General features: G+C 63.2%; 1 protein-coding gene across 1 annotated transcript in view; it reads right to left on the bottom strand.

The window, feature by feature from the left end:
• Positions 1-22,560, bottom strand: part of COL22A1 (collagen type XXII alpha 1 chain) — a gene marked incomplete at its 5' end in the record, with an annotated part of 208,790 nt that overhangs the window by 128,478 nt on the left and 57,752 nt on the right. Inside the window, 4 exons of the mRNA XM_066266381.1 lie at positions 3,098-3,142; positions 3,677-3,730; positions 5,146-5,190; positions 6,198-6,251. Of these exons, the coding sequence (XP_066122478.1) occupies positions 3,098-3,142; positions 3,677-3,730; positions 5,146-5,190; positions 6,198-6,251 (198 nt within the window). The remainder of the gene's footprint in view (positions 1-3,097; positions 3,143-3,676; positions 3,731-5,145; positions 5,191-6,197; positions 6,252-22,560) is intronic.

Raw genomic sequence — 22,560 nt, 5'->3', positions numbered from 1 at the left:
AGAGTCGAGACTCCCCAGCTGCCTCTCAGCACAGCTGCGGGCACACGGCGAGGGCCTGGCTGGACGCACGGTCAGCAACCCGCACGGCTGGGCGGCCCACGGAGAGCATGGCGGGGGACACGCTGGGCGCTGACACACGCGGCTCCTCATTAGCAGGAAGGAGAGAGGGGGAGCAGGAGCAGCGGGTGAGGGAGAGCAGGGACGGGGCCGGACTCGAGGACAGAGACAGAAGGAGGGAGACAGCGGTCTCCACAGCAGGGCCCCTAACGGCAATGCCCTCAGAGGTCCACCTGGGACATGAGTGGGGAGGAAACGCGGGGAAACTTGAGTTAGAGGTCAACCCCTAGAGACCGGGCCCACCTGAGGGCTTGGCACTCAGTTCTGCTCTGCAGCTGCCGGTTTCTGCTGGGCTTTGTCACCACCGCGCTGACCACACAAGCACGACTGAGGACAGGGCGTGGACAGCTGGCCGCCAGCTTGCTCCTGGCACTGACCAGGTGGCAGCCAGGCTCTCGGGGGCGGGAGTGGGGGGCAGGGGCCAGCGGTCAACCTCACAACACCGACGCTAAGCCTGCCTCTCCCACTCTCCAGCCGGGCCAGTTACTGCGCAGCTCCGTGACTCAGTTTCCCATCTCCAAACACAAGGAGTGAGCTAACACATGTGAGATGCTTACACAGTGCTGACACGGGAACGGTGTGCATTAAACACCTGTTAAGGCAAAGAAAGAGTGACTGTGGACCACGGGAATGGAGAGAAAAATAAACCAGCTCCAAGGGGCCGGCAGGAGCAGAGTGTCACAGGAGAGGAAGGGTGTGAGCTGGGGTGGGGGACAGAAGGGGCCACAGAGGAGAGCCACCAGCGAGCGAGGAGTCAGCTCTGAGCCCTAATCCAGTCTCGGCCAATGCCGCCTGGAGTCTGTACCCCTCTGGGTCTCGGTCTCCTGGTGGGTGGAGACAGTAAGACACGAGGAAAGGGGCGCACGGTGGTTGCAGCACAAGATCCCAAAGCTCTCTTCTCATTTCCACGTCCCTTCAGTGCCAGGGAAGGGGGTATGCAGACCAGGGGAGGCTCACTCCTTGTCCAGAGCCCCTTCCGGTGCCAACTACAGAGACAGGGCGCGGTCGCCTTTCCGATTCACATCACTCCTGTGACAGATCGCCCCCCGACCCCCGGAGTCAGCAAAGGAAGCCAGGTCTCGGAGATCCATCCAGTGGTCACCCTCAGGGTCCTGGTCTCCATCCCTCCAGGCCAGGCTCGCCGGCTGCAGCTCCCGGTCTCCAGCAGCAGAGGGCGCACGCACCTCACTCACAGCACAAACGCCCGAGCAGCCTTCCTCTTGGGCACTTTGGTCCGGACAATTCTCAGTTCCGGGTGTTGGTCGCACATCCCGCGTGGGAGGGTGTGTGGTGCGCTTCTCTCACGCCGCTCTCTCCGACAAGGTTTACCAGATGACGGCTTGAATGTACCTCCGTGCGCAGCACACGGAGGGCACTCAAACCAGCACTTACCACGGTGAGACCTGGGGCCCGTCCAGGCCAGTGCTTCTAGAACACGGGGAATTAGGGCGATGGTCCTGCACTGGTTCTCACAACTACCCTCGTTAGCTTCTCGGAGCTGCTGTCAGAGAAAGCTGCTGTGACCCCCTAAACATCAGAGAGGCCAGACGCCTGTGCCAGGCCCCAGAGCTGGTGGAGGCGGCCCAGGGTGAGATTTTGGTTCTGATGGCTAGGGCCGCCCAGAAAGCCCTCCTGGGGCCGCAGGAGTGTGACGGTCACAGCTGTCCCAGAGCACGGCTCTCCGCTGTGTCCCAAGGTGGCCCCTTCATGGGCGGACCCTTCTCTCTGGGACTGGCCAGGTCCACCTTACGACCCCAAGTTCAGAAGCCCCTGCCCAGCCCATTCGGGCCTCGCTGCCCCTCAGTCACCAGGACATCCCGTGTCTCCACACCTTGCCGTGCCGGCTGAGGCACCTTCGGGAAAAGGCCCGGAGCAGGGGCTGTGCCCCACCTCACAGAGCACGCCGGCTACGTGGCCGTCCGGCAGGACCTCGCTGATGGATGGCGCTGGCTCTGTCTGGCCTGGCTCCATGCCGGGTGAAGCCGGGCAGCTGGACGGGCCTGTCTCGAAGGGAGAAGATGGAAACTTCCTTCTTGCTGATGTAAGAAATCAGGTTGGTGAGAAACAGTCTGTCTCGAGGACCCGGCAGACGCAGGCGCTGGGAAGCAGCCCGAGGGACCCTGCTGACCAGGTGACCAGGTCTCTCGTCTGACAGATGGGGACACGGAGGTGCAGCGAAGGGGCCAGCTGTCCTCCGAGTCACCCAGAAAGTCCGCACTGGAGTCAGAAATCGCCCCCAACGCTGAGCTGGCAGCGCCCAGCGCGAGCACTCTCTCTCCTCCTCCATCCCCCTCTCTCTGTCTGTCTTTCCACTTCCCAATACATGGCACCAGCACTGCCCTAAGCATTTTGCAAATATTAGCTCACTGAAGGCCCATAGGAGCCTTATGGGACAGATACAGGTCCTCTTGGCACTGAGGACATGTGACACCCAGAGGTTAAACAACACTCCGAGAGCCACACTGCTCGCAGAGCCCCGCTCTGGGACATGACGCAGGCGGGGGGTTCCAGAGTCACCGTGCAGGGCTTCCTCCATGCCACAGCAATGCTGCCTGCGGTGGCCTGCAGACGGAGGGACAGGGACGCCGGCTGACTTCCCGTCCTAGACTGCACGGCAGGTGCACGTGCTCGAGCACACACACTTGCACACAGGTGTGCGCATGGGTGCGTGCACACACACAAGCACACACACACAAGCACACATACATATGCACACAGGTGCACGCACAGGTATGTGCGCGCACACACACAAGCACACAGGTGTGCGCATGGGTGCGTGCACACTCACACAAGCACACACACACAAGCACACAGGTGCGCGCATGGGCACATGCACAGACACATACACACACACACTTGCACACAGGTGCACGCACAGGCGCATGCACCCACACATACACACAGGCACAGAGCAGACAGTCCCAGACGCCCTCTCCTTTCTACAGAAAGCTGCATGAGTATTTGAAGCGGCTGTAAATACCTTTTCTCCTCGGACTCCCCGTTCCCCTCGTTCTCCTTGGAGACCCTGGGAGGAGAGGAAAGGATTAGTAACAACACCTCAGGCCCAGCTTCCCTATTCCCACCGCACGAGGGCCCAAGGCTGCCTGGGACGGTGGCGGCGTCTCCCCGGGAAGTCCCCCTGTGCGCTGGGGGCTGCCTGGGATGGTGGCGGCGTCTCCCCGGGAAGTCCCACTGGGCGCTGGGGGCCGCCGGGGACGGTGGCGGCGTCTCCCCGGGAAGTCCCACTGGGCGCTGGGGGCTGCTCCCTTCCCTTGGGCCTGGCAGCAGAGCTTGGCCCCCACCAGGAGGTGGTGAGCTCCCAGGGCCGGTCCCTGGCTGGGCCCCTGAGCTCCTCTGGCCAAGGTCAGGAAGGTGACTTTGGAGCCAGTCCCCACTGCCACCTGGAGCCTGTGACTCCATCACTGTCACCCCACTGCCTTTGACACGTGTACAACAGTGTGTCCTCCGTGGACAGATGCCGAGGGGGACTCGTCAGAGAGCCTGGGTCCCCAGCCCTGGGGAAGGGAGCAGAGCCCCGTCCAGAGAGCGCCGGACTTACCGGGGCTCCAACATGGCCGGAAGGTCCGGGAAGTCCAGGTGGCCCCTGGGGTCCCTGCAGAGGAGTGTCCACAAGAAGATTTGGGAGAGGGAAGGGAAGGAAAGAGCAGAGGCAGCCCTCAGTCAACACCCTGTGGGGGGGGACCCTCTGTCCCACCTGCCCCGTGCCGCCACACTGCTCCACAAGGTCACACCGAGAGACCCTCACAGCCACTGCCTCCTCTCTTTGGACCTCAAGCCACCCCCTGCCTGCCAGAGCCAAGACTCACGCCTAATCCACTCACTTCCAAGGGCCAGCCAGCATAGGGTTGGGTCTGAGCTCTAATGAGGCCAGTGTGACATTTCCATTGGCACTTGCCCCGGCACCTGTGCCCCTTGTCCCATGAGATGGCCAGCATGTGTGCACGGTTGCTGACCAGCATGACTCTGCCTGGGGCCCCGTGCAGCCTGGACTGTCCTGACCACACCCAGAGACGTCCGCAGGTCCCATGGGCTCCTCTGTTGCCTGGGCCACGAATTGTTACAGCTTTTAAGCAACTAATTTGGCACTATTGATTAAAAGTTATTAACATTACAACGTGCATTTCCTCAACCAGAGATAGGCCAACTTTTATCATCTATCCTACCGAAATAAAAATGCGGTAGGTAAGGAGAAAGACACACACACGCAAGCGATTATTGCTTCATTGATCTTAGTAAGAAGCAAGTGAAATTAGAAACCACCGCAGAGCCATCCGTAGGGGACAGGTGTGTCAATGACAAGGCATCTGTCTACACGCACTGAGGGGGGAATGTCGGCATCTGTCTGGTGGAGCTACGCGCACTGAGGGGGGAATGTCGGCATCTGTCTGGTGGAGCTACGCGCACTGAGGGGGGAATGTCGGCATCTGTCTGGTGGAGCTACGCGCACTGAGGGGGGAATGTCGGCATCTGTCTGGTGGAGCTACGCGCTCTGAGGGGGGAATGTCGGCATCTGTCTGGTGGAGCTACGCGCACTGAGGGGGGAATGTCAGCATCTGTCTACGTGCACTGAGGGGAGAATGTCGGCATCTGTCTGGTGGAGCTACCCGCTCTGAGGGGGGAATGTCGGCATCTGTCTGGTGGAGCTACGCGCACTGAGGGGGGAATGTCGGCATCTGTCTGGTGGAGCTACGCGCACTGAGGGGGGAATGTCGGCATCTGTCTGGTGGAGCTACGCGCACTGAGGGGGGAATGTCGGCATCTGTCTGGCCGGCGTGGAAAGATGCCCTGACCTCTTCCCACATAAACGGCAGACGGTGAGTATGGTACCACTCATTTCTGCAGGGATCTAGGGGTCGTGATGCACAGACAGACACACCCAAGCGGCATGCGGCTCTGGGAGGAGGCTGGGCAGGGGTGCGTGTGGACACCTCCCTCCACCGAAAGCAGCCGGCTTTGCGTCCAGATCTGTCCATGGGAACAGGGGACGCGGCTGGGAGCAACACTTACCCGCATGCCCACCTCGCCCGGCAGCCCCGGCTCCCCAGGCTCCCCCTGCACAGAGACAGCACAGCATCACAGCCCGCGGGACACGGGCCAAGCCACCCCAGGCCACCCAGAGCCCGGCGCCCATTCCTGGGACTCAGCAGGCACCATGCCGCCATGGAACCGCCCCCCGCCCCCGTGGGCAGAGACCCGCTCTGCCCAGAGCCCCTGCCCATGAGCAAAGGAGTCGCCCCTCGCGGGGAGCGGTGTCATCCCGACCCTCTCGCTCCTGGGTGGGAGGTCAGCGGGACCCGCGTGGGCAGGACCATGGGGAAGCTGAGCCACTGGTGTGACCGCGAGGCCTTCACAGGGGAGCTTGGTCACTTGGCGGGGAGTGAGACGGGGTATGGAGAGTCATGGGGCTCCCCTTCTCTCCCAAGCCCTCCCAGGGCCCCCCATCTCGCAGTGCTCCGAGTCCGGATCACACGGTGCTGAAAGTTGCAAAGGGAGCGGGCGGGGGGCACCCAGACCTATTTCCACTGGGCTCTCGGTGGAGAGGAGCCACCCTTCCTCCCCAGAGCAGACCAGCACCCCTCCGAGGGGAGACCACATCTGTCTAGGTTCTGGAGCGTGGCCCGAGGCAGAGGCGGACTGTCAGTCTTGTTGGGTACCAGTAAGAGGGAGGTGAGCCGGCCGTGCTGGACACAGGGTGCTTCTCGGGCCTCACCCTACTGCTCCAGCTACAAACTGGGGTCGTGGGCAAATCCCTCACCTTGGATCTCAACTGGGATCCAAGTCTGGGCACTGGGGACCCCAAGACCTCCCACACAGAATGGCTCATCAACGAGCTGGGGCACAGCTTCCAAGGACACACAGGCGGTGCCCGGTGGCGCAGCTGCTGCTGGGGTTGTCAGAGTCACTAGGCTGACCTCCAGGGACCCGGGAAGGTGCTAATACACGTGAGCCCGAGCTCGGGCCCGGCCCTGGCAAAGCCACCCCAGCAGAGGGCGGGGGCTCTGCCCGGAGGTTCCCCACGCGGCTCTGTCGTGTGGGAGGGGCAGTCGGAGCACACGTACCCTCACGCCTTTGCTGCCGTCTCTCCCAGGGGAACCGGGTGGGCCCAGGGAACCCTAGGATGACAGGAAGAGAACAGCCATTACTACAGGAAGAGGGTGACACGGGGACAGGCTCCTGGCATGGTGGCACAGTGGACACAGAGACAGGCTCCTGGCATGGTGGCACAGTGGACACGGGAAATAGGCTCCTGGCATGGTGGCACAGTGGACACGGGGACAGGCTCCTGGCATGGTGGCACAGTGGACACGGGGACAGGATGCTGGCATGGTGGCACAGTGGACACGGGGACAGGCTCCTGGCATGGGGCACAGTGGACACGGGGACAGGCTCCTGGCATGGTAGCACAGTGGACATGGAGACAGGCTCCTGCATGGTGGCACAGTGGACACGGGGACAGGCTCCTGGCATGGTGGCACAGTGGACACGGGGACAGGCTCCTGCATGGTGGCACAGTGGACACGGGGACAGGATGCTGGCATGGTGGCACAGTGGACACGGGGACAGGATGCCGGCATGGTGGCACAGTGGACACGGGGACAGGCTCCCGGCATGGTGGCACAGTGGACACGGGGACAGGCTCCTGGCATGGTGGCACAGTGGACACGGAGACAGGCTCCTGGCATGGTGGCACAGTGGACACAGGGACAGGCTCTTGGCATGGTGGCACAGTGGACACGGGGACAGGATGCTGGCATGGTGGCACAGTGGACACGGGGACAGGCTCCTGGCATGGTGGCACAGTGGACACGGGGACAGGCTCCTGGCATGGTGGCACAGTGGACACGGGGACAGGATGCTGGCATGGTGGCACAGTGGACACGGGGACAGGCTCCTGGCATGGTGGCACAGTGGACACGGGGACAGGCTCCTGGCATGGTGGCACAGTGGACACGGAGACAGGCTCCTGCATGGTGGCACAGTGGACACGGGGACAGGCTCTTGGCATGGTGGCACAGTGGACACGGGGACAGGCTCCTGCATGGTGGCACAGTGGACACGGGGACAGGATGCTGGCATGGTGGCACAGTGGACACGAGGACAGGCTCCTGGCATGGTGGCACAGTGGACACGGGGACAGGCTCCTGGCATGGTGGCACAGTGGACACGGAGACAGGCTCCTGGCATGGTGGCACAGTGGACACAGGGACAGGCTCCTGCATGGTGGCACAGTGGACACGGGGACAGGATGCTGGCATGGTGGCACAGTGGACACGGGGACAGGCTCCTGGCATGGTGGCACAGTGGACACAGGCCAGGCAGGACCGTGGCCCAGATTTTGCTCCTCAGAGAATGGTCCACAAACCTGCAGGCTGGGCATCACCTGGGAGAGCGTCACAAACGCAGGTCCTCAGACTGCCCTCCAGACCCACTGGGCTGCAGCTCCTCGTTCAACGAGACCGCCACGCGGTGTGAGCGCACCTGACAGCGTGAGGGGCGGAGCCCCGGCCCAGTTCCCTGCCCTCGCGCCGAGCGTGGCCACCTCACTGCCAGCTCAGTGCCGCCCACGGGGAGCAGAGCCCAGCCGGGCTGGCTGATTCTTTGTTGGGGGGCTGCCCTGGGCACTGTGGGATGACCGGCAGCATCCCTAGTGTGACAACCAAAAATGTCTCTGGAGACAGCCAAAACTGTCCCCAGGGGAGAACTGATGGACTAGGACACTTAATTTTTTTAAGCTGGGCAAACTCCACAGGAGGAATCACACAGAAGCCTGTGGCAAGCACACCCTGGGCAGCGAGCGGTGGGGGAGAGGAAACCAGGCAGGCTGCTCACATACCCCCCCCAAAGACCCCCAAACACGCTCCTGGAGAGTTACTGGGTCAACTTCAAAACAGGGGACTCAGGCTCTGGGCCCGGTCCCCCACGTCTCATTCCAATCGAGGGTCCCTCCATGATCTCCAGCCCTGCTCTCCACATTCCGGTCACTTTTCCGTGTGACAACAAACCAGTGCGCCTGTGGACAGGGGCCAGGCTGCCCAGCACAGCGGTTCCAAGGAGCCAGAGCAAGAGTCAGCCTCACCAACAGCGCAAGAGGGGGATGACCAAGGCCGTCTCGGACGGGCGAGCTCTGGGCTCCGCAGGAGGTGTCAGCGGAAGACGCGCCCTGGTCCTTGGGGGCACGGGGGCAGGAGGGAGGGGCCCAGGGTTTTCTGTGGTGGCCAAGTCCTTGAGACAAGTGGGAGCCCGTGGGGGGTGTTTCCTGGGGTCAGACCCCCGCCACCACCCTCTGAGAGGGGTAGTCCCCATCTGTACATCAGCGCGAGGACGGATCCCGCCTCCCACCGGCTGTTTCCAAACTCAGCCACAGGCTGAGAGGTGACAGTGCAGGCGGAAGTGATGCCGAGGCCCTGAGCTCTGACCAAGCACAAGCACTAACTGGCACAGTTTTCGTGAACTAGTACTAACCCTGGCTGACCTAACAGCAACAGCAAGATGTTATCAATACAGTAAGACAGCAGGGGTGCTGCAGATGTGGCCGGCCCCGTGTCTCCCTGAGCCTCGCCCGCACCTGCGCACTCCGTCTGTCCCCACAGTTCTGTGGGCTGCACCTGCTGTTGACACGCCGCGGTTTGTGAGGGGAGGCAGCTCCTTGGCCAGCACAGGGGCACGGCGCTGGCACGTGAGCGTGGACCCCAGGCCCCGGAGTCGGCCTCTCCTCGTCCTCACAGCCCTGAGCAGCGAGCCACACAGAGCTGTTCACGGGACGCTCAGCCGTCCGGCAGACTGTGGCTGTCCCCACTGTGCACAGGGCCCACGAGCGCGGCAACCGTGGCTTTCTCATTACCACCAGTGGCTTCCTCGTGGCCCCAGTGGCTTCCTTGTGGCCCCCAGTGGCTTCCTCGTGGCCACCAGTGGCTTCCTCATGGCCCCCAGTGGTTGGCACAAGCAGGTGAGGCCAGCTGGGCAGCAGACGCCCCATCCACCCTCTCCAGGGGGTCTCCTGCCCAGCGTTTCCCCCACCCTTCCCTGGGAAAGTTCTGGTGCTCCGGCCCCTGCCCCACAGGAGGCGGGACCTGGGGTGAAGCCAGGATGCTGGGGGTCAGCAGCAGGTGGGCTCAGCCCCCACTCCCGGTCCATTTGCAAGGTCCCTGCACGGGGCTGAGCAGACGGCTCGGCAGGGGCAGCAGACAGCTCACCTTCACTGCTCCACACGTGAGGGCCGAGGTCACGGTCTGCCCCGCGGGGCTGTCACAGGGGATGAGGACCTTCCCTGAGGGGAGGCCGGGTCGGCCCCAGGGCTGGCTTTCCCGGTTAGGATGGCGGGTCCCTGGAAGGCCAACCTGCCTACCGGCTGCTGCAGCTGCAGGCGGAGGAGGGGTGTCCGGGTGGGCCCCTGCCTCCGGAGTCAAGGGGGGAGGGCACTGGGGCTCCCAGGATTGTCTAATAAAGGGAGCCAGGGAGGAGCCCGGAGAGTTCCGGAACCTTCTCTCCGCCCACAGGTGTCACAAGTCCACCCTTGCTGGTGGTCCCTTGTAGCTGCCCAACCAGTGACTGAGTGTGTGCTCTCTGCCGTCCCCATGGTGGGAGCTCTATGAGGTGAGCATGCAGGAGCTGTGTGAGGTCAGCATCAGTGTGACCTCTGCCCACTGCGCAGTGAGCATGCAGGAGCTGTGTGAGGTGAGCATGCAGGAGCTGTGTGAGGTGAGCATGCAGGAGCTGTGTGAGGTCAGCATCAGTGTGACCTCTGCCCACTGCGCAGTGAGCATGCAGGAGCTGTGTGAGGTGAGCATGCAGGAGCTGTGTGAGGTCAGCATCAGTGTGACCTCTGCCCACTGCGCAGTGAGCATGCAGGAGCTGTGTGAGGTGAGCATGCAGGAGCTGTGTGAGGTCAGCATCAGTGTGACCTCTGCCCACTGCGCGGTGAGCACGTCAGTTCCAACCAGAGTCCTGCGGCCCTGCAGGGGCAGGGGGGACGACAGGGAGACCCTCCGACTGCAAGGCCAGCATGGGGGGTGTGCAGCCCCAGGGACAATGTGACCAGCAGGGTGCTGGAGAAGCCCAGAGGTCTCAACAGCCTGGCTGCACCCCACATGCTGCCGCCACCGCTCAGGAGCGCCGCCCTTGGCCGAGGCGGCGACGTGCGGCGAGTCCGCCTCCTCCCGTGTGCGGGGCACGAATCCGCCTCCTCCCGTGTGCGGGGCACGGGTCCGCCTCCTCCCGTGAGCGGGGCACGGGTCCGCCTCCTCCCGTGTGCGGGGCACGAATCCGCCTCCTCCCGTGTGCGGGGCACGGGTCCGCCTCCTCCCGTGAGCGGGGCACGGGTCCGCCTCCTCCCGTGTGCGGGGCACGGGTCCGCCTCCTCCCGTGAGCGGGGCACGGGTCCGCCTCCTCCCGTGAGCGGGGCACGGGTCCGCCTCCTCCCGTGAGCGGGGCACGGGTCCGCTTCCTCCCGTGAGCGGGGCACGGGTCCGCCTCCTCCCGTGAGCGGGGCACGGGTCCGCCTCCTCCCGTGAGCGGGGCACGGGTCCGCCTCCTCCCGTGTGCGGGGCACGGGTCCGCCTCCTCCCGTGAGCGGGGCACGGGTCCGCCTCCTCCCGTGTGCGGGGCACGGGTCCGCCTCCTGTGTGCGGGGCACGGGTCCGCCTCCTGTGTGCGGGGCACGGGTCCGCCTCCTCCCGTGTGCGGGGCAGGAGTCCGCCTCCTCCCGTGAGCGGGGCACGGGTCCGTCTCCTCCCGTGAACGGGGCACGGGTCCGTCTCCTCCCGTGTGCGGGGCACGGGTCCGTCTCCTCCCGTGAACGGGGCAGGAGTCCGCCTCCTCCCGTGAGCGGGGCACGGGTCCGTCTCCTCCCGTGAACGGGGCACGGGTCCGTCTCCTCCCGTGTGCGGGGCACGGGTCCGTCTCCTCCCGTGAGCGGGGCACGGGTCCGCCTCCTCCCGTGAGCGGGGCACGGGTCCGCCTCCTTCTGTGAACGGGGCACGGGTCCGTCTCCTTCTGTGAACGGGGCACGGTCCGCCTCCTCCCGTGAGCGGGGCACGGGTCCGCCTCCTCCCGTGAGCGGGGCACGGGTCCGCCTCCTTCTGTGAGCGGGGCACGGGTCCGTCTCCTTCTGTGAACGGGGCACGGGTCTGTCTCCTTCTGTGTGCGGGGCACGTGGACCTGGCTGTGGGATCGGTGCCTTCCGGGGTCGTGGGCAGCTGGGCAGACTGCTTCGAGACGACTGGTGTCCCAGAACCGGCCGCTTCCACCTGGGCGAGGGGGTGGCTACCCTTGCTGTGTATTCCGTAGCCAAGTGAGCAGGGGCCTCGGAGAGGCGAGCGTCTTCTTCGTTTGCGAGGGTGACGTCTCTCTTTGCATCTTACCTCACGGGGTTAGGAACACCCAGACAGCCCCCCACAGGAGACCCTGCTGAGAAAGCTCCACTTCCACATCTCAGAAGGCCCGGCCGCTCGCGAGGGGGGTGCCTGCTCTGACCAAAACTGCGTCCCCAAGGACAGGTCGACCTAACCCAAGTGGTTTCATGTTTTAGTGTCACCTGACCTGGACGTCACAGCCGACCACCGGCCGGTGACACACCTTCCCAAACCCTCCAGCCACTCTCCCCACCAGAGCCCTGCAGTGGCTTTGACAGAGGACGTCGGGGCCCCAGGCTGCCGCCCCTGTCCCACAGGAAAGGCCCTCCACCTCTCGGAGCCTAGTGTCAGCATCCCTGAGACGGGCTCACGCAGCTGTCAGGTGGGAGGGGAATCGAGACGCAAACTGTCACCTCAAAACAGCATGAACATCCCAGGTGTCTGCTGTCTACCCTTGGGAACGGGAGCCTCCCCCAAGGCTGCGGGGCCGGACAGTGAACTAAATGTCCTGGAAACGGGCTGTCTGGGAGTTGGTGAGGGCGGGCACGGGGAGGTTTGTAGACAAAATACATGTAGCTAAGAATCCACAATAAAATACAGAAAAAGGAAAGAAACAGGAAGGAAGGGAGGGAGGGAGGGAGGGAGGGAAGGAAGAAAGAGTGAGAGAGAGAAAGAGGAAAAAGGAGAGAAAGGGGGCGAGAAGAGAAAAAGCAGAGGGTGGAGGAGAGCACCCGATGGAGGGAGAAGGGTCTGGACCCCCCGCAGCCACTCCCCCTGGACAGACAAGGGGCGCCACTCTGGGCCTGCACCCCACCCCCGCTGGAAGGGGGAGGCCAGGAGTGCTAGTGTTCGGCCCCAGCTGGTGGGTAAGGTGCCCCAAGAGGGCGCCGGAGGAAGGGCTTTGCTTGCACACGGGGAAAGCGGATGCTGTGGCTTTGGGTGAATGATCCAAACCTCATTCTTCACCTGGGAGAAGGAAATCAATCCGGTGGAGAGGATGATGACAGTGCACCGCAGACCCGGTACGGAAGGTGACCGGCGCTGGGACAGGGGCGACCCGCTGTGGACGCTGGCATCCGGGACTCAACATCTGGGCCTCAGTTCCAAGTCAAGCTCTGACTTCCCTGCCCCCCCCCCCCGCACCCCCGCACAGCAGCCTCCGTGATCTCATCGAGCAGGCGGGAGGACAGCTGGCAGGAAGCGACCCGCCCACGCCCACTGGCAGCAGCAGAGCTCCAGGAAGTGTGTGGACACCTCACTGGGCAAAATGCAGAGAAAAGAGAGAACAGGTGTTTCCCCTGTTCTTTTGGTTAATTAACTCTCAGGGCCTTTTCCTAAATGCTGACAAAGAGACTGCTTCACGGCTAGAGGTGTGATGTGAGTGTTCTTGGTGCATTTGCTGGGAGCCAGAGCTGACCCTTCAGGAGGGGTCCGAGACGCCCTCTGGGCAGGGTCCCCGGTGTGGCTCTGGGACCAGCAGCACCAGCATTGCCCGGCCTGGTCTGAAAGGCAGATTTCCGGCCCCGGCCAGCCCCACTGAATCCAGCACTCGGGAGGGGCCTGGCCTGCTGGTCTCATAAGGGTTCCTTCCCAATGAGTCGGACTCCCGGTCAACGTTTGAGAACCACTTCTCGGGAATGACGAAAGGAGGCCGCAGGGTCAGACGACAGCCCTCAGTCCAGGCTCAGCCACGTCGAGAGAGAAGCTCACCTGCTCCTGGTCACGTGGCTCACAAGCTCGTAGAATGAGGACTGTGATGTCTGCCCCCACCTAGCGAGTGGGTGCGCGGGACTTGGGAGTACCAGGAGCTGCTGTTATCCTCAGGGAGATGCTCGGAGGACTACTGAGGCTGAACCGAAGAGAGCAGAGACTGCCCCCACCTGTAAGTCAGCCCCACCGGGACACGCTGTCTAGTAACACCCCCAGGCTTCCCCAGGGAACAGGAAAGTAAAGTCCTTCTCAGGGGACAGGACCTGGCATCTCCCAGCGGGCGGCTGCCCCGGGGGCCGGGACCTCCCTGGTGCATGGGACACAGAGGACGTCACCGGCTGCATTAAAAAAATGGAGCGCCATGCTGCTGTGACGATGACAACACTCAGCATTCCTGAGCACTTTTCTCAAACACAACTCATTTGTTTACACGAGCCCACTCCATCCTCGTAGCCCCCCTCAGAGGCGGCTAAGATGACAGTGGCCGTTTTATAGATGAGAGAAGCAGGGGTCCCAGGGGTGGGGTAACTGCGAAGTGTCACCCAGCTGGGCGGGGTCTCACCCAGCCGGTCAGTGTCTAGGGTCCTCGCCCTCCGCCTCTGCTGTCCTCGCGGCCCAGCGGTCCAGCCGTCCGGCATCGGCCCTCCGCAGAAGTGCCCTCACCCTCCTAGGCAGCCCTGGGTCCTCTGCTGTCCTCGCGGCCCGGCGGTCCAGCCGTCCGGCATCGGCCCTCCACAGAAGAGCCCTCACCCTCCTAGGCAGCCCTGGGTCCTGGCACCGGCCCAGTAGACTTGGCAAGTGTCTGAGTGTCTGACGGAGCTGGTGAAAAGTGCAGACCTCCCTGTCGCAGCTCTGCCTGGGGCTGCGAGAGCCCATGACCTCAAAACGTCCCCACTGTGCCCTGAGCACCACGGACAGGGGCCCGCGGCGCCTGGATTTACTTCAACCCTCGGCATTCTGCCCGCAACCTACCAAGCCGTTTGAGGGCACCCAAGCAGCTACCTTGTTTTACCCTAAACCCCTTAATCACTACTATAAAAATAGAAGGCCCTGGACCACAGTATCCGACACGATGACCATGAACAATGGACATCAACGCACAGGCTGAGAGTAGGAGCCGGGGGCTGATGTCGCCAGTCGTGCACAGAGGAGGGGACCCAGAGCGAAGGCCAAGGGCGGGAACGGGCCCCAGAGGGTCAGAGGGGACCCAGAGCGAAGGCCAAGGGCGGGAACGGGCCCCGGAGGGTCAGAGGGGACCCAGAGCGAAGGCCAAGGGCGGGAACGGGCCCCGGAGGGTCAGAGGGGACCCAGAGCGAAGGCCAAGGGCGGGAACGGGCCCCGGAGGGTCAGAGGGGACCCAGAGCGAAGGCCAAGGGCGGGAACGGGCCCCGGAGGGTCAGAGGGGACCCAGAGCGAAGGCCAAGGGCAGGAACGGGCCCCAGAGGGTCACACCTATGAACACACACACACACACACACAGACACGACTTGTGTCTTGTGGCTCCGACCCTCTCCGACGCAGTCCCTACGTAGGCGGATTCCCACCGGGTCAAGGACGCTCAGGTCTGGGCATCGTGGGAAAACCGGTCGAGGGTGGGGGTCTAGAGTCAGACAGACAGACAGACACGGCCTCTGCCCCACTCCCCCGTCAGCGCTGTGACCTTGGACATGCCCCAGACTCCTCGAAGGGGCTGCAAGCGGCTGAGACTCGTGTGCTGCAGGGCCTGGCCCGTATCTAGAGGTCAAGAACGGGCTGACGTGGTCATTCTTCCCACGGCGTGGCACCGTTTCGGACGAGACCGCCAAGTGCTGGTGGCCGCATGGCGGGGCTGTCGCTGTGTGCCCACCCTGCCCTCCAGAAAGGACCGCTGGGATGACAGCGTGCCCCCTGCGCCTTGCTGTGGCACGCCCTTCACCGAGAGCAGAGGCTCCTGAGAGGCAGGAGCACCTCCCTGTGGGGCCTGGGGACCTGTCCTGGTCACCGCTCCAGAAGGGCGGCCCCGGGAAGAAGCTCCATCTGCCGCAGAGCCCTCTCTGCATTCTCCACCCCCTTTGTGGTCCAGTTCCAGCTCCCTGGAACCTCACCTCACAATCTCAAACAGAGCCCCTGCCTGGAAAAACCGCCGAAGGAAGAACTGGCTCAGGTGGGCAGGGCCGTGCTGTTACACTGCGGCCGGTGCCAGACGTGCCTGGCACGTTGGCTCCAGAGCAGGGTCGCCGGGCGGGCAGACCCAGCTGTCCCCTGCAGCAGGACCCCGGGCCGCTGGGCTGCTTCCCGGAGAGGGCCTGCCGTGAGCTCCGGCGGGGGCTGGTCGGGAGCAGGGCTGAGTGGGACCAGCACTCCCAGCTACTAACTGCTCGGCCCGAGGAGCTGCCCCATGACCAGAGCGATGTCTTCCCTAGAACCTGCAGCATCCCCTAACCCCGACCTTCCCTCTCCGGTGCAGACGGCCGAATTAATCATTCGCCAGGACTCTCACGTGGCGGTCCCTCTCCAGCCCTGTCGCACGGTGCCCGGCCCTAAATGGGGAGAGTAGTGCCTGCCCCCTGCCCCCTCGGGAGGGATGACTGAGACAGGGCCCACGGAACCACCTGCTCCACGGCGATGCCTAGAAGCCAGGGGGTGGGAAGCACCCCTAGGGTTTCCACAGGCAGGGGGGACGGTGCACGTGCAAGAAGGAAGAGCCACTGTTGGGGACACAGGCACATCCACAGCGTGTCCCCCGGAAGATGAGCCAAGAATCAGCAGGAGGCGGGTGGGGGGCAGGGTCACTTGGGGCCCCATCTTGGCAGATGGGAAACACACTCCAAACAATGCCAAGTTCATCTGCCAGGTGACACGGAGGGGCCCAGTGGTGGCTGGCGGAGAACGGCAAGACAACATCAGCCTTCTAGAATCAAACGTAATCCACACACTCACGTGTTTCAAACAGGACAGCGAGGTTAGGCCAAAGGATGCACATCTAGGCCCTCTGGCCCTCCGCCGGGGGCCAGGGCCCCTCCAGCCGGCTGCCTCGCCCGAGCAGCTGGACGCTCCACAGTCCACCGCGGTGTGGAGGACCCTACTCAGCTCAAGTTCAACTCAGAAAACGGAGCGCCGGCCTCCTCGGGGGCGTTTGGAAGGAACAGGTGCGGAATCTACTTCTTCCCTCAGGCCTGGGGGCAGGCTGACCCAGCCTGCTGCCCATCCGGGCCGGCCGACACCCCCTCCTCAACCTCCTCACCAGGGCCGTGGCCCCCCCTCCCGCGGTTTCCCGGTGGCACCCTCCTTCCTTGGCTCCGTGGTGAGCCGGCCCACACAGACACTCCGCCGCCTCGGCTACGGAGCCCTCGGACGCCCGCACTGGGCTCTGGCCGCCTCCTCAGGACATCCTGGGAGGTCCTAACGGCCTGTGCTCCGAGTCCGGTTCAGACTGCTCTCTCCCCAGCTCATCCCCTGCCAGGTGTACAGTCCCCGTTAAAAAAAGGGTGGGGGGAGAAAACCAAGAAAGACAGGGCGCCGGTGTGTGCGTGACCCCCAGGCTGCCGCCTCCGCGCGGCCGCACGGTTCAGCTGAGTGCTCAGACCGGCCACCGGCTCCGTCTGTCTGGCGCACCACACTGTGAAATCGCCGCGCCGACCCGTGTGTGGCTGCATTCACTGCCATATGGGTTTCTGTGAAAATGCTTAAGGAAGGGCTTTTTGGTGGCTGTTGTTTTCAGGTTTTTCCCCCTCTAGCAAACGCTGAGTAATGAACCTCTGACCCGGGCGGTCCGGGACACTTTGCCCCAGATCCATCCCCGCAGGTCTCAAGGGCCCTGGGCGTCTCTGAGGTCTGAGCCCAACTCCGTGAGGGGCTGTCAGGCCCTCTCCCCGTCCTGTGCTCTGTGCCCTGTGACCTTCCGTGCCAGGGAAACCGAGTGGCCTCAGCACACAGCCTGTCCCACCTCCACGCCCCAGTCCCTGCCTGAAGGCCTTCCTCTGCACCCTGGCCCCGCTCCAACGGTACCATTGACACCAGCTGCTTTTCTAGGGAAAACAAGGGGCCCCCACAGGAGACACACCAACCCCCCCCCATGTCTGACCCGGGGCGGGGGATGCTGGCAGAGGCGAGCCTGGACTCCATCCTGCAATGCCAATCACAGCGTCCATCTCGGCCGACTTCTGAGTGCCCCCTTCCCCTTCTCGGGCTCCCTGCCCGGCAGGATGCGGCAAGGGGTTCCCGCACTGTCCTCCCAGCCCTCCGCCCGGGGGAGGAGCAGGAGCACCCGGCTCCAGACTTCGCAGCAGAAATACTGCGTGCCTTCCCTCGGAACTCACTCAGGAAACGTGCCTGAGTCCGGCGCTCGGGGCACCCAGCGCCCGGATGGCTCAGACCAGATTCTCGCTACTGCCTCCTGAAGTCCTCATTCCCCAGGTGCCCCCTGAGGCCTGTCCACGGTCACACACCCTCACTGAACCCTCACATCGGCCTCGCAAGCCCTCGGTGGTGTCTCTGTCACCTTCAGCATACAGGTGAGCACACGGAGGTGCCGAGAAGCAGAATGACCTCTCCAGGGTTCTACCGCAGGCCGGGCAGTGCCAGGTCCCCACAGCCTGACCCTCAGCCGCTGCCCCACCCGTCAACACCACCCAGCAAATCCCCAGCATGAGGGAGAGAGGGCGCCTCCCTCCATGTCATAAGGCTTTTGGATTTCACCCATGAACAAGTATGAATATCCTATATTTAAAAGGTTTTCAGTACAGGCCCTGGCCGGTTGGCTCAGTGGTAGAGTGTCGGCCTGGTGTGCAGAAGACCCGGGTTCGATTCCCGGCCAGGGCACACAGAAGAAGCGCCCATCTGCTTCTCCACCCTTCCCCCTCTCCTTCCTCTCTGTCTCTCTCTTGCCCTCCCACAGCCGAGGCTCCATTGGAGCAAAGTTGGCCCGGGCACTGAGGATGGCTCTGTGGCCTCTGCCCCAGGCGCTAGAATGGCTCTGGACGCAACAGAGCGATGCCCCGGATGGGCAGAGCATCGCCCCCTGGTGGGCATGCCGGGTGGATCCTGGTCGAGCGCATGTGGGAGTCTGTCTGACTGCCTCCCCATTTCCAGCTTCAGAAAAATACAAAAAAAAAAAAAAAGTTCTCAGTATATTGAGATTAAGGCCCATTCTTTGGTTACACGTTTGAGATGTACTAATACAGCAGCACCATGCAGGGCAAGTGACAACGTACATAAACCGTCCCGGATCCCGCGGCCCCAATGGGCCTGTTTCTGCACTGCGCACCCTCTGTTTACACGTGAGCACACACGGCTTCCTCGTCCGCTGTCCCGCCCGCGTGACGTCCGCGCTCGTCTTCCCCGTCCGCTGTCCCGCCCGCGTGACGTCCGTGCTCATCTCTGCATCGTCGCCCTTCCCGTTCCCACTCACATCCGTCCGGCTCGTGTGATGCAGTTTTCCATCGGGCTGCCCCGTCTTCTTGCTGCGCTGTTCTGTGTGAAGAATCCTCGTCCAGAGCGGAGCCCTGCTGCTGTTTTTCCCTCCCCAGGAGCTGTGCCGGGGGTAATTCCCCAGCCGTGTGCGGGTGTCGTCCGAGCACCCCCAGTGGTAAACACTGAGGCTACTAGGAAACCCTCAGAGTGCTTGGCTGATGTGACAGCTGTCTGCTCCTCTGTCCCCAACACTGTGCAGCCTTGACAGGGGCTCCTGACAGGCTGTCACCTTCTGGGTGCGTAACAGCACAGGGACGGAGGTTGCTCCGCCGGACTCGCTGGAGGACCAGTAAGAAGAACCACTCTCTGAAAAGATAACCATGTGGCCGGAATTTGAGTGCACGCCTCCTCCACTGAACTGGTGGTGAATGGGCCCCTGGAGGGGCCACTCAGGGTCTGGACCTCTGCGAACCCACCCTTTTTCCCTGTGCATGAAGTATGTAAATGCCATGCATCGAAGAAAGAGGTATGTCACTCTGTCTACCTTCTGGTGGGAAAAGGAGAGGAATAAAGACAGGGGACAGATTTTTACAGACACCTGCCCTGTGCCAAGGAGGAAGCCAAGTGCTTTCACAAGCATGATCAACCTCCCCTGCTCCGCACCACAGCCCCGGGGTGGGGTGGGGGTGGTCATCCATGGCCCCACTCTACGGATGAGGAAGGCCTCGTCTGTCAGGCCCAGAGAGCCCCTAGCGGAAGCTCACCCAGCCCCTGCGGAGCTGGGATCCACACCAGGTCTGCTCGATTCCCAACCCTGCGTTCTTCCCAACACCCGAGCCCTGTGTGAGCACAAAGCCGAGGCTCTTTGTCCTCCTTCCTCCCAGAGGCCAGGACAGGAGGCCCGTCCCAGAGAGGCAGGCAGGGACCTCCCCCGACAGGGATCACAGAGACAGGAGCCTTGCAGAGCGGAACTGGAGCCGACGCTCTGGCTTCCCGACACCAGAGGGCGCTGTGGGTCCAGGAAGGGGGACAGGGCGCCACCAGAAAGCAAGCGCCCAGGAAACTGCACACTCTGGCCTCTGTTTCTGTTGTTTCTAAATCTTTTTCCACCCGTGGGGCTCACGGTCCAGTGGGGTCTGCAGACCGCATCTCCGTGGAGTATCACTGGCCCCGTGCCCACCACCCCACACCACCTACGCCCACCTCCTCGCCGTGTGCGTTGTTTTTCTCAGCCTGGAAGAGCCAGGGGCAGGAGGGGCATGGAAGTCATCACCCCTCCCTGCTCTCCTGCAAACCGGCCCGGGGCAGTGGCCGGACGCCCTCCTCATCGTCAGCACTGAGACAGCCCGGGCCCCCCCTCCCACAGCAACCAGGTGGCAGCGTCTGGTGACCGGGCCTGCTGGGACAGGCGCTGTGTCAGACCCTTTCTGCTTGAGCCCTCCCAGCACCCGTCCGCGGCAGGAACTATTATCATTCCGTCCCCACTGTTCTGAAAAGGACGCGGAGGTCAGCGTCACCCAGGGATGGACGCATAGTTCACATGTAGGGCAGTGGTCCCCAACCTTTTTTGGGCCACGGACCGGTAAATATTTTCACGGACCGGCCTTTAGGGTGAGACAGATAAATGTATCACGTGACTGAGACAAGTGTCAAGAGTGAGTCTTGGATGTAACAGAGGGAATCTGGTCATTTTTTAAAAATAAAACATCATTCAGACTTAAATATAAATAAAACGGAAATAATGTAAGTTATTTATTCTTTCTCTGCAGACCAGTACCAAATGGCCCACGGACCGGTACCGGTCTGCAGCCCGGGGGTTGGGGACCACTGATGTAGGGAGCCCAAACTGGAAGCTGGGTTGGGTCACCTGCAGGCTGTGGTCCCCCTGGATGAGGGGGCTGCAGACCATGGGGTGAGCACTTGAACCATGCCAGCTGTCCCCCCAGGCAGGGCCCCTCCTCGCCTGCCTCACCCCCCATGCCCTCAGCACCTGGGCTGGGAGCAGCTCTTTGAAACATCCCCTGAGAGACTGCCTGCCCACCTTACCTTACTTAGTCTAAGTTCACACCCACTGAGACACAAGGGAGACCTGTCCCCAAGGACCCCCCGGTGGATGCGGGGCAGCACGGGAGCTGGAGGAGGGGGCAGCACGGGAGCTGGAGGGGAGGGCAGCATGGGAGCTGGAGGGGGGGGGCAGCACGGGAGCTGGAGGGGGGGCCCGCACGGGAGCTGGAGGGGGGGCCAGCACGGGAGCTGGAGGGGGGGGGCAGCGCGGGAGCTGGAGGGGGGGCAGCGCGGGAGCTGGATGCGGGGTAGCGCGGGAGCTGGAGGGGGGGGCAGCGCGGGAGCTGGAGGGGGGGCAGCACGGGAGCTGGAGGGGGGGGCAGCTTCCCAGGGAGGGCAGCAGCAGCCCCAGAGGCAGCATCGAGGCCCGGCAGGGTCCGGAGGCCAAGTTCTCCAGCCGTGTTTTTGCTATGTGACCATGGGCCAGACACACACCTTCTCTGAGCCTCGGTTTCCTCAGCTGCTGGGAACGGTCACCCAATCCATTCCCTTTTGGAATGACCTCGTTTCAGCAATCACCAGCAAAGGTGTCTCCTAGCCACCTCAGTGACTCTGGGGCCTTGGGCAGGTCACCTGACCTCTAAGCCCTGTGCTCCTCATGGGTGAAGTGGGCCCGCAGCCCCTTTCCTGAAGCGGGTCTCGGTGACGAGACATCAAGTATGGGACCTACCTAGTACGGGGCCCGGTCCTCCCAGGGGCCAAGCACAGTCTCTCGGTGGTGACTCACATCACCAAGAATACAAAACAGCCGCGGCCAGAGTCAGAGCCGTGTGAGGCCCGGACCCATCGCCCCAGTCCTCCAACCACCCCTCCCCCACCCACCACTCTGCAAATTACTCGGGAGAGAACATTCTAGAGAAGAAGCCAGCTTGTAAAACCCGCCCTTGTCCACGCGCCTTAGTCACCAGTGAGCTCCTCCCTCTGGGATTCAGTTGCCTGACCCCAGCTGGCCTCCACTCAGCCCCAGAAGGAAAGCAGAAACTCCGTAACGGGGGTGGGGGGCAGTGCCCCAGGGGCCTCAGACCCGAGGGGGGCTCGGTTCCACATCCCAGGGCTGCGCCCACCAGGACCTTTCTGCCTCACCTCGCCCCACCCCCACGCTTTCACAGATGAGAAAGCAGAGGCTCAGAGAGGGAGCTGACTCACCTCAAATCACACAGCTCGTCTGTGGCAGAACCAAGACTCAGACTTTGCTAAAAATGCACAACTGCAGAGAGGGTCAGCTGAGGACAGAGCCGAGGGCCCGAGTCCGTTCAGCGGCCTGCGCTCTGCCAGCACCGGGTACATGAGGTCGCCGGCTACATGGTGCCCCCCGCGGCTTCAGGCCCTGGACGCGGCGCTCCAGGCAGGGCTCTGGGCACCAGGGAAGGGGCTCTGGGCATCAGGAAACTGAGGCTGCACGTCCTGAGCTCCATCAGAATGGATGGGGCAGAGATGTGTCAGCTGCTGCCCGGGGACGCCATCACATCCGTCAGAGAACAGGCTGGTCCCGGAGCCGCACGATGGTACTGCCCAGCAACCACTGCCCAGCAACCACCGCCCAGACCTGGTGCCTGACCTCAAGGGCTCCGGCAGCCCCGGTCCTACCACCGAGGGTCATCTGGAGTCCTGACAGTACCCTGTGCTCTGGCCCCGGGCCACAGGGGCCGAGGATGCTCTAAAGACAGGTGCCGGATGTGAGCACTGCATCCAGGCGCTGTGCATTCGCACCACACAGGAGCGAGTCACAGGTGGCCGCCGTCAGCCCCACGTCAGGTATCGGGGGACCCAGACTCACAAACTCATGGCAGAGTCACTGAACCGGTGGCCTGGTGCACAGTTCACGCTGTGCTGTGTGCCACGTCCTCCCAACTGCTCTGTTCCCGTGCAGTGGTGTGTGTGTGTGTGTGTGTGTGTGTGTGTGTGT

This window comes from Saccopteryx bilineata, chromosome 3, assembly GCF_036850765.1.
Source record: "Saccopteryx bilineata isolate mSacBil1 chromosome 3, mSacBil1_pri_phased_curated, whole genome shotgun sequence".
NCBI classification, from domain to species: Eukaryota; Metazoa; Chordata; class Mammalia; order Chiroptera; family Emballonuridae; genus Saccopteryx; species Saccopteryx bilineata.
Note: the sequence above shows the minus strand (reverse complement) of the source record. Positions and strands in the feature narration are given on the sequence as shown.